Source organism: Calidris pugnax, unplaced genomic scaffold (genome assembly GCF_001431845.1).
Source record: "Calidris pugnax isolate Ruff unplaced genomic scaffold, ASM143184v1 scaffold63, whole genome shotgun sequence".
NCBI lineage: Eukaryota > Metazoa > Chordata > Aves > Charadriiformes > Scolopacidae > Calidris > Calidris pugnax.
The window spans coordinates 5,695,940-5,712,804 of record NW_015090852.1 but is presented as its reverse complement, the minus strand read 5'-3'; the positions used below and the strand labels follow the sequence as shown (position 1 = coordinate 5,712,804).

General features: G+C 36.1%; 1 protein-coding gene across 1 annotated transcript in view; it reads right to left on the bottom strand.

Moving 5' to 3' along the window:
* Window positions 1-16,865, bottom strand: part of CDC73 (cell division cycle 73) — a 110,209-nt gene that overhangs the window by 87,487 nt on the left and 5,857 nt on the right. The window contains exons 2-7 of the mRNA XM_014943465.1: window positions 16,294-16,399; window positions 15,227-15,296; window positions 14,150-14,212; window positions 14,008-14,060; window positions 12,237-12,325; window positions 10,213-10,429 (exon numbers count right to left, since the gene is read on the bottom strand). Of these exons, the coding sequence (XP_014798951.1) occupies window positions 10,213-10,429; window positions 12,237-12,325; window positions 14,008-14,060; window positions 14,150-14,212; window positions 15,227-15,296; window positions 16,294-16,399 (598 nt within the window). The remainder of the gene's footprint in view (window positions 1-10,212; window positions 10,430-12,236; window positions 12,326-14,007; window positions 14,061-14,149; window positions 14,213-15,226; window positions 15,297-16,293; window positions 16,400-16,865) is intronic.

Genomic DNA, 16,865 nt, shown 5'->3' with positions numbered 1-16,865 from the left:
TACTGGTTCAGAATAGTATAAAGTATTCACAAAATGCTGAGATTCTTCCAGAGTATTGTACACTAACACTAAAGGTGTTAATTAACACCACTGGCATTACAAAAACAAATGCATGAATTTCAAAACAAAGACTTCTGCGGTGAATTTTGTAGAAATAATTTAAAGAGAGCTGTAACACAAAACTTCTCTAAGCTTATTTCACTTGACCTCAGTCAGCCTGTTGTCAATCTGCTCCAAGCCAGAGGGGCAGGAACTGGAAGACCACCAGAAACCACTTAGAAAGGCAAAGCCATTCCTTGAGGAAACCCAGTTCTTTTCACAAAGACTGAAAGAACTCGCACAAAACTGTTTTTGAAGCTCTATTCAGTTACAAAAATCCCGGGGGAAAGAAAAACAAAAAACAACCTTTAAAGAGCTGTGAGCCATGCACATATCAATTATATGAGGATACTCAAAATCAGCTCTGTTCTTCAGAAATTAAGTCAAACTACACACTTTTACTGTAAAGTCAGAGATTTCTCCCAAACCGTGGACTAAGCAGCATATCAATCACAATTCTTGTCATTTCTATGCTTTATCACATACTGTCTCTTAGAAACGACAAGCTACTCAGCCTTCTGAAATTCAGGAGGAGGAACTAATTAGATAACAAGAGGAGGAATTTTGTAAGAGTGTCCACGTAGAAGCCAAGTCATCTTTCAGTCACAAAGAAGCTACAACCAGCTTTCATATCCATATTTCATTCATAAAACCTACAGCTAACATACTCTCAAAGTGAGCTTAAATTTAAAATTATGAATTTTTCAAAGGCATTTTAGCATCTCAGATTTTAATAGACTGAAATTGAATGGCCAGGACCAAATTTTAAATTCTTTACTGTAAAAAAACCCACAGGAATTTCTCCTATCTGCTGAAAAGAAGTCACCAATAAGTATAGAATTACAAAGCGCTCTTGCTGATGTCTTTTTTCTACAGCATGAAAATGCAGGTCCCCCAAGGCCACAACTAATATCTGTTTGGAAGAGGAAAAAACAGCAGTGTTTTAACAAGCACTCATACTAATATCATCATCTTGCTGTACAGTGGCTTGGTTGGGGATGTGGGATTACATTACTGTCACAGAAAAATGATTGAGTAAGAAGTCCAATGCAGGTACCAACTGATTTGCAAAGCCCTGCAGGGTTGCGAGACCACTAAGTTTTCATTGTTCATCCCTTCAGAGATCAGAATATGAATACCCCCTAGCTTCTGCCCTAGATTTAGTTAAAACTTAATACCAAGTGCAACATTTTTATTACCAAAAATTTCTAATCTGGGGGATACAGCAGAAAACAAAAAAAAAAGGAAGTACCTGTTTCTCTCTCAAAATTCTGAACACGCTTAAAAAATAATGCTTAAGAAAATCCTTAGTATGTAAAAAGACAATTCCATCAATTCTTGTCATTAGGTGCCTAGAGCTCAGCTACTTCCATGAAAGCTTTCTTTGTTGATTCCAACCATGTCTACACCTAATAAAAATTCCTCACATTATAGAAAGAAGGAAAAAAAAAACAAAAGAGGAAGAGGCAAAGTGTTTCAGCAACTACCAAATCAGGATTTTGATATTGTCTTAAATAAAGCCATATCATAATAGATTTTTCCACCCATCCTCACTCATGCCTCTAAAAAGAAGACTCATGCACAAGATGTAAAATGGAAGGGAAAACAATGGTAGTCAGAAGATAATCTGTAACAGCAGCTATGGTCAGATAAACATAATTGTCTCACAGAGAGTCACACAGGTTCTTTAGAAAAGCCTGCAACAATATGTAAATTCTCAAAATTTACAGGCACAGATGCTCTAACCCTTGCCAACATAGGGACTAACAGAAACCAAGTCAAGTTACTATCACTGGTGTTAATTTAAAACCAGGCTGTTTCAGGAGAAATACCAGAACAAGTAAGATCAGTCTGTTCTGCTGGGAGGACTTAATGAAGTTACATCACTAACAAGATTCATTTTGCAATAAAAATGCTTTAATTTAAATATATCACAATTTATTCTAAAAAATTGCAATCTCCATTCTGCAACCTATCTCTAATTTCTGTAACTAGCTACAACCCTAATGCTCATTAACAAAGACTTCTAGTTACAATAGCAGCTTTATCATGCCATCAAAAAAAAAAAATATTTTTTATAGCAAGAGTATTATAAGAATGTTGTAAGAAAGACAACTGAAACATTTAATCTTAAATAGTACAAAGGCTAATTCAGATGCATGGAAGACCAGACCAGCAACACTACAACATCCAGAAGATACAGCACAGCATAAAATCTGCTCTAAAATCCCTCTCGTAGGTAATCCAAGTTTATTTCTCCTATGGATGCAGCATATGGAAATACTTTATTTTTTTAAATTGGTTATATAAGAAGTGCTTAATAATGGTGAAGTTACTTTATAGCCAATCTAATTTTTCTTTCAGGAAACATAATGCTTTATTCTGCAGATTCTTCTCACAAAGTTGAGGTATCTATTTAGAAAACAAGATTTATGATTGCCCAATAGAAATATATTTTTTTAATCATCTGGCCCTTCTTTCCTTTACGTGCTGTAGTCAAAACATCTGCATTAGTGACTAGCAGCAATATAATGGCCTTCCCAGTTTTGCTAAGTAAGCTAGTATACGATAAAGTGGAGTTTGGGAACTTAAGGTATACCATGCCATTACACTTGTGCAGCACCACTCTAAAACCACATGCTTGTTCCATTTGAAAGCACTAATGAAAATACGAGTTACTATTAACCTGGCACACCTTCCCCTTTTCAATTTCGCTATTAAATTCACCACTATTGTGAATTTGAGGAACATAGATCAATTCTGCCACCTAGAGCCCAAACATGAAGTTGCTTTTAGCATTTTTATAAATATCCAAACTTTTACTCTCAGAACTTTAACTTGTCAGAAGTGATTAAGATACTATTAGTCTTGCTATATAATTATTTTAATTTAAATATTTTCCAGTTACAAGATCATATCAAAGAATTTACTGGAATTGTGATTATAACTATAGTATTAATCCCCTCACAGGTGATGTCACTAGTAAGAATGCTCTAAAGGTATCAGAACAAAAATATGAGAATTTAAAGTAATCGTTAAAGTGATTTCTCACAGCATTTACTTCAAATATGTTACTGTTAAAAGGATCAACCCTACAAATAAAAGACATCAATATAAAAAATAAAGTATGCAAGTACTAATGGCAGTGGTAATGTTTTCCAGGTGATAACAAAACTGAAACTATTGACCACCATAAAGATGAGATTCATTTGGGGAAAATGAAAAGTCCTGCTATTTAATACTTATGTACAGGAATACAGAAAACCTCAAAGAAATAATGTTCTGAAATACTTCAGAGCATTTCACTGCATTAGATAAATTTGCAATTGTGGGTTACATCCAAGGTAAACACCACATACCAGGAAAGTGCTAATCCCTCTGGCTAGGTCAGCCATAAAGTCCAATCATTTTACTCAGTTTTGGGCTTCCCATCACTATGCACAAAAACATACCCCAGAAGCTGGGGATGAGGCAAGTCACTGGGAAATAAAATCAGGAATATGGAATTTAATGCATACAACTCACAGTCATGGTCTATAAAATTAAGTTACAGCTGAGTCCCTTCCCTTCAGCTATATTAATCTCCTTTTTCATAGATACACAATACACTGCACATCAACCTTTTTTTCTAAAGAGAAGTATAGATAACTAGGACATTACAACAGGACCGCAATAATTAAAGATATCAAACCTGAAACAAATGATGAAGGTTTCAAAAAAAAAAATAAAATCACACAACATAAAGAGTTGTTTATTTAAATAAATTGCTTGTTATACAAAATACGATTCCTGTGCTTTGAGAACAAAGCCTAAGAAAAATGTGCTGGATAGCCTCATTTAAGTCTTTCACATAAGAACAGAGAATAAAAATATCAGGATTAAGGCAGAAAAACACCTTATTTGATTCACGCAAAGGACAGAAGAAAAATTATATTTATAAAAGCCATAACTCAGAATAGTCTCTTAATTTTTTGGTAAATATTAAACAGGGAACAGATTAGCTACCCAGATTGTGAGAGAATCAAATTGGTCAGTCTGAAGAAATAAAGCAACAACAAGTAATAAATGAGACCTTTGCTTCAACTTTCCAACCTACCAGATAGCCCTACTAAGTAATATGCACGTAAAGAAAAAAAATCTTGTATTGACAAAAGGATATTTTAACATTCTAAACAGTTTTTCCATTATTAACAGATAATCCACATAAGATGCCTACATCTGATCATTCTTCTATTTTATACAGAACTAATTCCATTGGAAAAATGTTTACCTCAAATTCAGATTTCTCACCACTAACTTACACGGTTCCACTTCAGTGCTTTTCCTTGGAATGTACCCAGGCACACAATTATGTTAAGAAGCCATCCAGGTCCCTCAGACTCCTAGTGCCTTGCAATGTCTTCAGAAGACTTACACAAGGCTCGAGGTAGGTAGGATTTACAGCTCTGTTAAGAGAGGCCACGAAATCTACAAAACCAGCTGCTGGACAAGTCCCATGCAGTTGCTGCACACAAAGACACATAAATGTGTGCCTGTGTATGGACTCACATACATGAAACATGTTGCTCCAGCTTTTTTGTGGAAGCAATTTAGAAAGCTTATACGGTATATCCTTTAAAACTTCCCGTATGTCAACGGGATGGATTATATTATTTCTCCTGTATGCAGGGTTAGAGTTCACTTGAGAAAAGGTCATTCTATTTTCTTGCAGTTGTGAATATGTGACTGAAGAGTGCTGCCAAAATGTAAAGTTTTAGCAATGATCTCCAGTATATCCCTACAAAGAAAAGGATCAATTTATTTTTTTTTTTTTAAAATGCCAGAAACATTTAGAGCTCACTATTCCTATAAGAACACTGGTTCATTTCAAAAAGTTATAAATTCACAAGGGCAGTATTAGTGCATTTCCAAGATTCCTCTACATAGAAGTAGAGCACATTCAACCCAGCCCACCCAGTTACCATGCTGCTTATCTAAGAAATATTTCTGAGCAATCTGGAAGATTAAAAAAATCAAGTACATCAGCACTCACCAACAAAAATACACCTTCCAAATACACCTGTGAATGCTGAAGCTTCTATTTAAGCTACTTTAATTTGTTCCTACAGGAAGAATTCAAGTGCCACAAGCACATTTACAGTAGAGGTTTCCTTTCAGGAAAAGATTGCTGAAGCCTGCTACAGGAGATGATAAATATCAGATGATCATTCAAAAAGGAAAAATAGAGGAAGGACATGAAAAGAAGGAATCCATTTCAGTTTGTTTTACAAAACAGCCAGACATTTATCTACAAACGTACAAAACCAAACTGAAACCTCTGCAAAGCAGCAATTTAAAATTTAACACTCCAAACACTTATGATGGTAAATATTTTATGTATGGGTTCAAAACTTTAGCTACCTGAAAAGATATCCAGTTCTATACACAATGGCTCTCTCAATACATAAGTTTAAAAAGTAAGAATATATATATATATTTTTTTTAGTATTTTCCCCTAAGATTAGCAGTTTTGAAAGTGTCAATGTTAGTTCTGACGTATCTTCACCAGACAGTATTTCAGGTCAAAATGATTTAACAGATATAAAAATCTGACAAACTTAACCTGTTCACCAAAAATTGGTTCCATAATCAATTATGAAGAATTCATTCATATTCTTCTAACATGAGCATCCAAAACTATTCTATCTGCTTTATACAAGAAAGGCCGCCAAATGAAACTGTGAGACACAGCAGCAAGACACCTTGTCCAAATATCAATCTACAGATTAAATAATTTCCATTTTTTCTTTAAACTTCTCTCCCTACACCTGCACTGCTTCTCTCCCCCAGCACATCCAGCTGTATTGGGTCTGAAGATAGCAACTCCCTTGCCCTGATTTTTGTGTGTGTTTGTGAAGATTGAGAATTGGACTGCATGAAGAATGAGGAGAAACAGAAGAAATAAACTTCTTAAAGTCCCCAAAATTGTGCTCAAAGAATGGAGAGGAATTCAGAAGAAGCTCAAGCAATAAAAGTACTTTTATTGCTTTCGAAACCTGTCTAAATTTCCAGTTGGTTAGACTGTCAGTTGACTCACCAAAACAGCAACATTTTGTTGCATGCCTTCAGCCAAACCTGAAATTGAATTGCTTCGAACAATATATCCTCTCAAATAGTTCCAAAATTAAGCTACTATGAGAGAAAAAAAAACAAACAACAAACCCTTAGACTAAACAGATGCAATTTGGCTCTGAAAAGTGATTACATAAAAATGTCACATTATTCATAAAATCTAGAAGATGACTACACTACAGACTTGGGGAGGCCAACAGATGTTTAAAACAGACAGTGCAGGATGACTCATCCACTAGTCATTAAATCAAACACTGTTTCCAAAAGAAGGTAGAACTGCATAATAATCAGGCAGAAAACTATGGAAAAATACCTAAAAAAAAATTCTAAGCAAAACATAAAAATAGGCAAACGCAAATTCTAAAAATCTTTAAAACAAAAGACAGAACTAAAATGTCTTATTTTACAAACAATATGAAACTCACAAAAATCAGTGAAAACACAGCCAGGGATTGATGCAACATCTGATCAAAAGAGGGTAAACAGAGGAGGTTGTACAGATCAGGGACCTGTGTGATGCATTATAGAAAGCTTAGTCAAACAAACTACAAAAAACAACCAAAGAACGATAAATGAATGATAACCTGTCCAAATCATTAAAGCATTAGGAGCTACATTGCCAATATAAATGGGCCAGTACAGAGACTTCCAAAGAAGAAAACTAATTATGAGAGATTGCAGTTACTTTGCAGGTTGGAGAAGTGTCAAAAAGGGAAGCGACGCAGCAATTAGATCTTTAGCTATCATAAGTAATTGCTTCTTGGCGCAACTGGTCAAAGTAGCCACAAAAGGAAAAGCATCTCTTGATTTAGTCTGTAGTACCTACTTTAGAGAAGTAGCTGCTGAAGGAGCATCAACGCATTCAAATTCAACATTCTTGTAAACAAACAAACAAAAAAACCCAACCCACAGCCCGAAAAAAATCCACCACTATAATTTCAGCAAGTGGAACTAAGTAACAATGAAGATGCTACCAGAAGACAATTAAAAGCACCATCCGAAAGGGTGGAACGCAATGAAATGGCAGTATGAAAGAAAGATGTTAAAAAAAGAACACTACAGCACTGGAGACTTATGAAAAAAAAAAAAATCTGGAACAGTTCTATAAAGCAAAAAAGGCTATCTGAACTAAAAAGCAAACTTGATATTCAGAAAATGTGCCCAAAAGGAGAAACCACAAATACTCCATAAATATAGTTAAGATTATTGCCATCTGCATAGAATTTTGAGGAGCATCTTGCTGGAGGAATCAGTACTTTATTCAAACACATAAAAACCAGAGGAAACGTGCCAGAAAGCTAATAAGGACAACAGATTATTTTCTTTTTGCTGTGATCTGATCTTCTTAGTATTTTTCCTTCACATCTTAAACTATCTCTGCATCTTTGTTTACCACAGAGAACACTGGGAAAGTTCACACACAGGAGTTTTTCTTTGTGGAGAGAGACCTTGAGGAACTGCCTTAGACTGAAGCAATTTTTGGAAAGAAAGAATAAAATTGCACATTGTGAGATGCTCACTCTTAGCTACCATTCACCCAGGAGTTTTAGAGGAATTCAGATATTACAAAGTCAGATGCTATATGGTATGTAAACTACCATTGAAGTAAATTTTGGTTTTAAACATTCTAGGAGGATTCAAGAGACTGCAGATAAATCTATACCAAGCAGACAGTGAAAACTTACAATAAAAAGAATTATCAGGCACATTAGCAATTCAGGTATCACACAGAAAAGTCAAAACAGCAGAGGGGTATCATGTTTCCCTGATCAAAATTCTTCAAATGAACAGGCAAGTAGATATGGAATGATCTCCCTGAGAGAACATCTCAGCTTCCTAAAAGCTTGAGAAGGTCACAAAGGTTCTTAAAAAAATAAATAATATAAATATCAGAAATCAACCAAAAAACCCTCCCAAGCACCCTACAAGCAAACAAAAAGCCCTGAGCTGTTCTGGAATAAATCACAGCTCTGGGTAACAAGTGACATTTCTCCATCTACTTACTCTCACTGTTACTTGTACAAAAATATAAACATTAACATTCATTGATTTCTGTCCATGCTATCAAGAATCCTGCACGAAAAGAAACAGAGACTTGCTATGATGCCTACTATATTCATCAGGCTACTCCAAGTAACTGCATGCTAGAGTCCAAGAGCAAACTTGTTCTCTTGGTTCTTGTCTTTCTCTCAATGTGTGGCTTTTGCTTAAAATCACTACCTCATCTCACTATTATTACAAGGATACTACTATAAAACATATTACTCTTTCCCTAGTATCTTTGCAAGCTTCCCTTGGAAAACATGTTAAGATATGAACGCTAAGGGAGCAAAAGCTACCCAGATTCCTTCAGTACAAACATTTCCAATGACTAAAACATTAAAGGCTTTCCCCAATTTGTCAACTGTTCAGCAGTGAGACTGCTACAAATCTCACAGACTCAAAGAAGCAACACACTCTGCATGTAGCATGCCGGTACGTGCCACATACCAAGTAATTATCCTGTAACTCATGAATGAAATTATTCTACCACTACAGCCATGAGAGCAGGTTGAGAAAATCAGCGCTCTGTAAAATACTGTTAAAAATAAGACAAATAAAAACTGGGACCTCATTTACTTCCAAGCATTATTTTCCTGTTGATGTACTTTAAGAAGGTAGAATGTACTTTTAAAAAGGTAAAATATAGTTTAGAAGGTAGAATCTCTCACTAGGTAAGAATAAAGAGCTGTAAAAAGGACACAAGGCCCTGTGAAACCAGACACTTGGTATAAACCATAAATGTCTTGCTAATGAATATACCCTTGAAGAACAGAAGGCTGGTAATAAAGAACTTCCCACAACAGGGACGCCAAAACCGGCTGAAAACCAGCCAGCTGCTGGATAGGGCATGAAGTCAACAAAAATTTGCAGGGGAAAAGGTAAAGGTGGCAGTTGGAGATTGCGACCACCAACTCAACGGGAGGCTGAATTGAACTACCTGCCCCACATTGCTGGAGCATGCACACATCAATTAATGGACCTTGTAACTGAAAGCGAGAGGCTGTAATAACAATACAAATTGTTAAGATAAGGTACTAACCAATAATTATGAGTGTGCATTTCTGTGTTTTGAACTGTATAAATATTCCGACAAGTTATTAGGCCAGGGTGCTAGCTTTGTGGATTACCACCTAGCACCCATCTCTGCAGAAATGAAATAAATAGGTAATACCTCTACTCTGTGTGTCTGCTGGTGTCTGCACGCCAGGTAAATGTCCCTGCTTTGGGACAACACTCTGACAGTACTTGAAGGGGAAGTGAAGGCAAAGGACACAATTTGACAGTAACCTCAGGAAAACAGGCATTTGCAATCTTCCAGAAATTGACTTACTGCTTCTTTGAGGAATTTAGTGCCAACTAGCACTGCAATAAATAAAGCCTAACTGTCCAAAGAGAGCAAGCTGTCCGCTGTGCTCGCAACCATGTTCTGGATGGCGCATAACCAAGTGCAGTTAAAGAGATGGATTAGGGGAGCATGAAGGGACAAAAAATACACAGAAAAGCCTCCCCAAGGGAATGCTTTCTGGTTTTGTTAATTTTCTCTCTTTACCTCTTTAGTGTTTTTCACAGCTTAGCGACCTTTGGATTTTCCATTTACACACATTGCTACTTGTATTAGTTATTCCACATTTTTGTCTGTTGCAAACCTACAGGTACTTTGATACAACCGTACCAATTGTAGGGCTCAAGCCAGCTTGGTTTAAGAGGAATTAAGCAATTACTTGGTATCTTTTAAATGGCTGAAGCAGGTATTTTGAGATAGATACATTTTAGGCTTACAATAATGAGGTAAAAATAAACTCTTCTATCACTGTGCCAAGAGCCCTCCAAGCCTACCTTCACCTAGAACACTAAGCGTAACCCCAAAGTCATCTATAGTCAACAAGGTAGAGATACAGAAAATAGAAAATGCAGTTTGTCATTTGGATCATAAAAATAGCTTGGTATCCAGAGCATTACCTTGCCTGTGCTTTGTAAGATTGTAGTTCTTGTCCTCCACACCCTCTCCCTGCTGACAATATCTCTGGTTACATCCACTTCAGCATCAACAAAACTTCTCTGTTTAAGAGCAGTTATGTCATCATCCAGATCAGTTTTGATAGTGGATCTTTTCTTTGCCATGATTTTTGCTTTGATAGCAGCAATTTTTTCCACTGACATGGCTTCAGACAAGGACCTAAATGAGCAAAAATAACAGATGAGACTGAATAATTGCATGCACAATTCTTCTGAAAAATTTGTGAATGAGTAACTTCATCCTGTGTAAAGTTTATGGTTCTACTATAAAACACAAAACAGTCATCTTATGTATATTTGAAGATTACACGAGCTTGGCATTGCTGGTTTGGGCATGAGAATCAAACTTCTGACAAAGGATTCCATCCCAGTATTAGCACAAAAACCCATCAAAAAAATCCCAATTATAACAAGCAGAAGTAAAGACTGCAGATATAAAGCGTTAGGACTAATACTTGCATCTACAATGTCATCTGAATTTCAGCTCCCCATTACTTTTAGCAGATTACAATTTTGTGTCCAGTCAATCAATCCCCGGCTACTCTGAGGCTTTCAAACACATTAATCTAAATTTTGGCTGAGGTGCTGTTATGTGGACTTGCCCACTTGGAAGACGTGTGATCTTTTCATAGCCTGTTGGCCAAACAAACAACAGATGGTAGTAACTTCGTCCACATTAATCGGGGTTTGAGGTAGCTCAGTTCAGTCCAAGAGTGAACATCTTTATCTGTTTGCTTTTAATTGTAAACACAGAATTTGGTTTGCAGGTGGGCTGAAGGCTGCACATACCCAATTCAATGTTATGTGAATTTTTTTTTTTCCCCTCTATTAATTTCCTTTTAAATACACCTATTTGAACAACAGAGGAAGACGACACTCAAAATACGTATTTTTTGTGTGATTAGGTGTAATCATGGATTCTATAAATGCCTCAACTCTAGTATATTACTTGTTGCAAGGCTAACCATTAAATTTAATGCCAGTAAAAGGACAGACAAGCATTCACAGTATTGTTTATGATCAAGAGAGAGATTTCTCAAGAATGCTGTTGGTCTGTCAAGTGAAACTACTTACCTGCAAAACCCAATGCAGACAAAACAGTAAATTAATTCATATTCATACACCTTAACTGTAGGAAGCATGACTCTCATTTACAGTATTATTTACATTACAGGAGCTGACACACTAAAGAAATTAAGCAGCTACCTTTAAAACTTGTGAACTCAGGTATTTGGAAAAGAACTACTAGAGTCTGGTATTCTGCTAAGCCCAAGTTCCTTAGCATTGACAAGATCTTGCAAGAATTTCATTTCCTCTCTGCTTGGCTTTGGGAAGATACGGTGCAAGACTCAAAGCCAACTGTCATTCTTTGCAAAATTCTGGATTGACACAATGGACGAGGAAAGGTGATAGGCAAGATTTTAAGCACTTGAATACTGTTCACTATTTATGGCAATGACAGTGTATTATCCTCCAGTAGCGTACTGCCTCTCCAGAGGCAACAGGCTCACCTCTGTAGGGAGTCAGAGGTTGTGTTACCTGTTGATCTCTTCTCACAACATTTTCCTCCTTTTGCATGCAAGACATTCCTCAATACAGAATATTTTTCTTTGAAATAGAGAAATAATCAGCTTCCCCTTGCAGTTCGGCTCATCGTGTTCAACTGCTTAAACACCATAGCAGAAGGAAGCAGAAATGGTAGACTTGCTGGGAGGAAGAGACAACTGTCTACGCACTTCTGAAGACAAGCCAAATCACATGCCAAGACACCTGAACTTCCACTCAAGAACAGGAGTCTGACCAGACATGAAGTTCTGCCTCCTCAAGCATTTCTAATGATAGCACCTAAGGGAGGGAGACTTCCACTGAGAGTTGATGGACAGAAGTAAAACTGGCTGCCTTGAATAGCACAAGAATTATTACCAGTCCTTTAATTACGTATTAACCATAAGAAGAATTATTCCTACCTGATCTGCTCCGTTTGCACGATACCTTCTTTATGTCCTTCCAACCGAGCTGCCAACCGCTCCTTGTCAAGGCGCACACACTCTTCATCCTACCAGTAACAGTAACGTTTAATTGCAATGCTTTTTTATGTATTCTCCTTAAAAAATACTGAGTAGCTTTAATTCTAGTTGTATTTGTTTTTTATTTTCTTTTTTTACATCTGCAAGGACAATCTTTATTTCCAATTAATTTTGATCTGTGCAATAGCATTAACTGTACAGCTATTGGAAATTTCCTCTCAAGAACCACAAAGTATAATTAGAGTAATGCAAAGGAAGCTACCATTCCCTCGAAAAGAGCCTTGCTCAGACAAACAAGAATAATAGAAAAATCAGTTGGAGAACTCAAAGCCAGCAAACACCACACACGTTCAGGTAGGACAATAGATAATACACACATACATATTTAAGGTAAATTTATCAGACAGTCAAATTTGACCAGTTATTTAAACAGTGACATTTTTAAAGAAAAGAGCTGCTCGGAACCGTTAAATTTTGATGCAGAACTTTTATAACATTCCTAGTAAATACAAAAAACAAGTCATGATGAAGAAAGCCTCTAGTTACTCAAGTCAGGGTTGAGACAGATGTGTAATTTGAGAAAGCAGAAGAATGATGTAATCTTATCCCATCTTTTCAGCTTCTTAATGCTGGTAGCACTTACATTCAATATGTCTTATTTCTCCATAATATTTAAATCAGCATCAAGGCTGTTCTATTGACAAAAGGCTATTTCGAAAGGCTGAAGCCCAGCAGAACCATGTATCACACCTACGTATCAGAGGAGACCTGGAATCTCTACACTGAGAAGATCTCCAAATAACTGCAAACACTTTACAGACTGAGCTGCCAGAGCAGCAAAAAACTAAAGATGGCCATAAGCTCATTAAGCTCATATGCAGAATTCTCCAAACTATGAGAAAACATTATAGCATCGCAACCACATAGGCTAACGTAGAACAAAAGTGTATAGATCACCAACAGGTCACCCCATGTGCCATTAAAAAAACCCTGATATTATTTAATTATTCTTATGCAGGTATAGCTAAGCACAAACAATGTTTAAATCCAATTCTTGAATAAAGGAATTTATCTATTTTGATAACTTTTCTTCTAGGAAGAAACCTGAAGTCTCAGTACTCTGAAAATATATACAGCCAGATTTATAATAACACACAGAGCAGACAACTGAATGGATATATTTGGGAAAAAAAACCCAAAACAAAACAGTAAGTAATTTTTTAAAGTCAGGCATTTAAGTAACACAATGTGCACAACAGGTAGACACACTGCTTCTATTCAGTAAGCTCTTGTGAAAATATACTTAGACTAAAATAGCATATAAACCAAATAAATATCTATCGATAGAGATAAGACCAGCGTTGAAATTGTAATGCCAGCTCATGGAAGGCAAATAACCATAATCAGTCATTAAACAGCATTTTTATTCCAATACCATAGTTCTTAGCAGACAGGCTGTAATGCAACAGGTACTTAAATGTACGTGGTCAAGCTTTCCCCTTTTAAGCTACAAGATATATCTAGTAACTAAAATTCCAAGTTTAAATCAGAGGCTTAAATTCTAACTGCTTCCAATTCACATTCACTCTAACAGAAGCACTGTGTGCACCCAGAGAACAGGCAGCCCCATTGAATTGCTACAAAAACAGATAAATACTGCAATTTACCACCCACACCCCCAATTTGTATTGATGACAGTTACTGTCGTTACCTCTATTCTTGGTTTCTTTGCTTCTGCTAGTATTTCATCTGCTGCTCTTTTAACTGCAAGAAAAAGAGGACGTTAAAAAATGCAAGATTGTAGCAGACTTTTTTAAAATAAACCTCAAAGTTATTTTTTAGTTAAACTGTACCTTGAGTGGACCGTTGAAGACCAATTTCAAGTGGAGCACTTCTGTCTATACTTGATGAGGTTGCTGTAATCAAACACAACATTTCACTTAAGTACAAAAGACTTGCAAATGCATTTAAGTATAAAAGGAAGAAGGACAACACATGAATTGCAACAACAGAAATTCTAACTAGACATTAGGTAGCAAAAATTGGCCAAACACTGGAACTGAAGACATTCAGAACCTGACCGAATATGAAATTAGATCAGGTTACTCAGGGTCATTTGGCCCTTCTTTGAGAAGGGGATTGAAGCAGATGACCTCCCGTGGTCCCTTCCAACATACAGATCTTAGAATCACTAACTAATGTATCTATCACATAAAAGAAAACAGAGTCACGACGATAATTACTTTATAACTTGGAATCAAGATCTACTAGTTTGTCTAGTTTTTAGAGTAAAAGACAACCTGCTGGTCACTTTAAAATATATATAAAAAATGGTTTACTGCTCCTTACAGAAATAATCTCATATTGCAGTATACTTAAAATTCTAAGACCACCTACAAAACCGTGCAATTTACAAAAGTAAGCCGTATTTATCTTTCTCTCAGAGAAACCTCTTTTCTCCAACTATTGTTAACAAAAAATTTTACAGTGACAGAATACTAGGCAAATCTGGCAGACTGACAAAGCAGTGATTTGATGTATTTTACTATACTGAAGATTTAAGTGCACACACTTATTGCATTAAGATAATTGCACTACCAGAAGTTTCTCACACTCTAGAGAAGGGAAAAACATAAAAGCTGAGCATTCTAACACATAACTATTAATGAAAGGATGTTAATAATAAAGAAGTAGCTCACTTCTAAACATGTCTGTAGGAATGCAGCTACTACCTAACTATAGTTCAGCTCAGAACAAAATTTAAAAAAAAAAAAAGAAATCCTAGCTTCATTTGAGAAATCTGAATGTATTCAGTTAAGCTACAAACTGACCATCGTTAACCATTCTTCCCCTCCTACTCCTCAGCTGTGCCATAAATACGAAGCAGTAAAACGCATCATATGTCTAAGTTAAAAGCAAGCATCACTCACATGTTTCCCCATTTAGGTATGCAAGCAAGTCTTTCCTATCAGGTCTTCTTACCACAGGAATGTTTTCAGTCTGAAAAGACAGCAGACTTGACATTAAACAGTTATTCCCTCAGAAAGCCTCTTGCTGAAGATTTTTCACGTATTGAAAACTACTCATTCACACAAAGACAGGAACATGTTGGACTCCCTCCCAAGAAAGCGTAGCTATCAAGCTTAAAAATATGGTTACTTCCTAGAGGATGTTCAACTACAGAAAAGGAAAACATGTTGTCTGTTATAACACTGAAAGAGAGGACAGCCTTTTTCCTCCTTCACTTGAAACCTGCAAATAAAATGAAGAACTAGCATTTAACACACACTTCTCTGCCAGGAGTCAATGTTGGTACGCAGAAATAGAGTATTTTGATTTTGTTGTTATAAGTATGTTGAACATGCAGCACTGTTGTATCAGGTAACTGTGTGGCACAGGGGAAGACAAAGCACGGGCTGATAGAAAGCAGTCAAATGGAAATCAAAAGGATTTTCTCTTTCAGAATTCCCCTATCTTTATTTGTGGAGCTTATCAAATAATTTCTTTAATGAGATACTTGTGAGTCCACTCCAAAGCTATTCTGCTGTACTTTTTTCTGTTTTGTAGAACCTTGCAATCTCAGGCACTAAAGGATTCTCTAGATTGGGATGACACCACAGAGAACAGATGGACAAAGGTATTTTTTAAACAGTTAGAGCTGGAGACAACTGTGACTGCGGAATATCAGAAGAAACGCTGCCATTACTGCTAATATTTGGGTGATAAGACTCTTCTTGTAAATATAACCTGGTCTTTGGAAGGGATAATATTAGGAAGTGCATTGTCAAGAAAAATATTCCACCTTGATACAGACTGTCATTTGATCCTTATGTAGAGGTGTTCCTTTTTTAAAAACACACACTCTTTGTTACGTATCTTTTTCCCTTTCCCCAGCCAAATTTATACACTTAAATGCTACTAACATTCCCTGAAAATAACTATGTACATATTACTTATCACAAACAAGACAAAATAAAATTTTATATGGTCTACTTACTGCAGCACGGCGGACATAAACAGGATGTGAAAGGTGAACATTGTTGAGCAGGAACAAGATAGAATCCAAAGTGTAGTATTCTCTGGGTTGGCCCTCCTTCCCTGTCCTGTAAAATCACAAACCAAAGATTAATGTTTAACCTCTTAATTTCTGTTTTATGCACACTCTTTTTCAGCAATGCTCTCTTTTCTTTCCAGATGACAGTTCAAAAAACAAGCAGTAGTATTACGATCAGGCTATTGCCAAACTAGTGAACTATCAATCACGTTAACAAATACAAATGAAAATTCTCTTTACTGAATGAGTTATAAAAACTGTCCAAAATAATCCAAAATAAGAGCTGGATGTGTTGTAAAATATACAAGGAGCAAGACTTAGGAAATTCTAAGAACACATCCTCCCACATGTCAAACATTTATTTTGATTATCCAAGGAAACATCTATTATTTGGGATAATAAACCATCTGGCTTATTTGGGATAGCCAGAGGAACACATCTGAACTGCAAATGAAAAAAAAAAAATACTATTACATGCTCTTCAGGGACAGAATTTTCACAACTAGAGAAAGGAC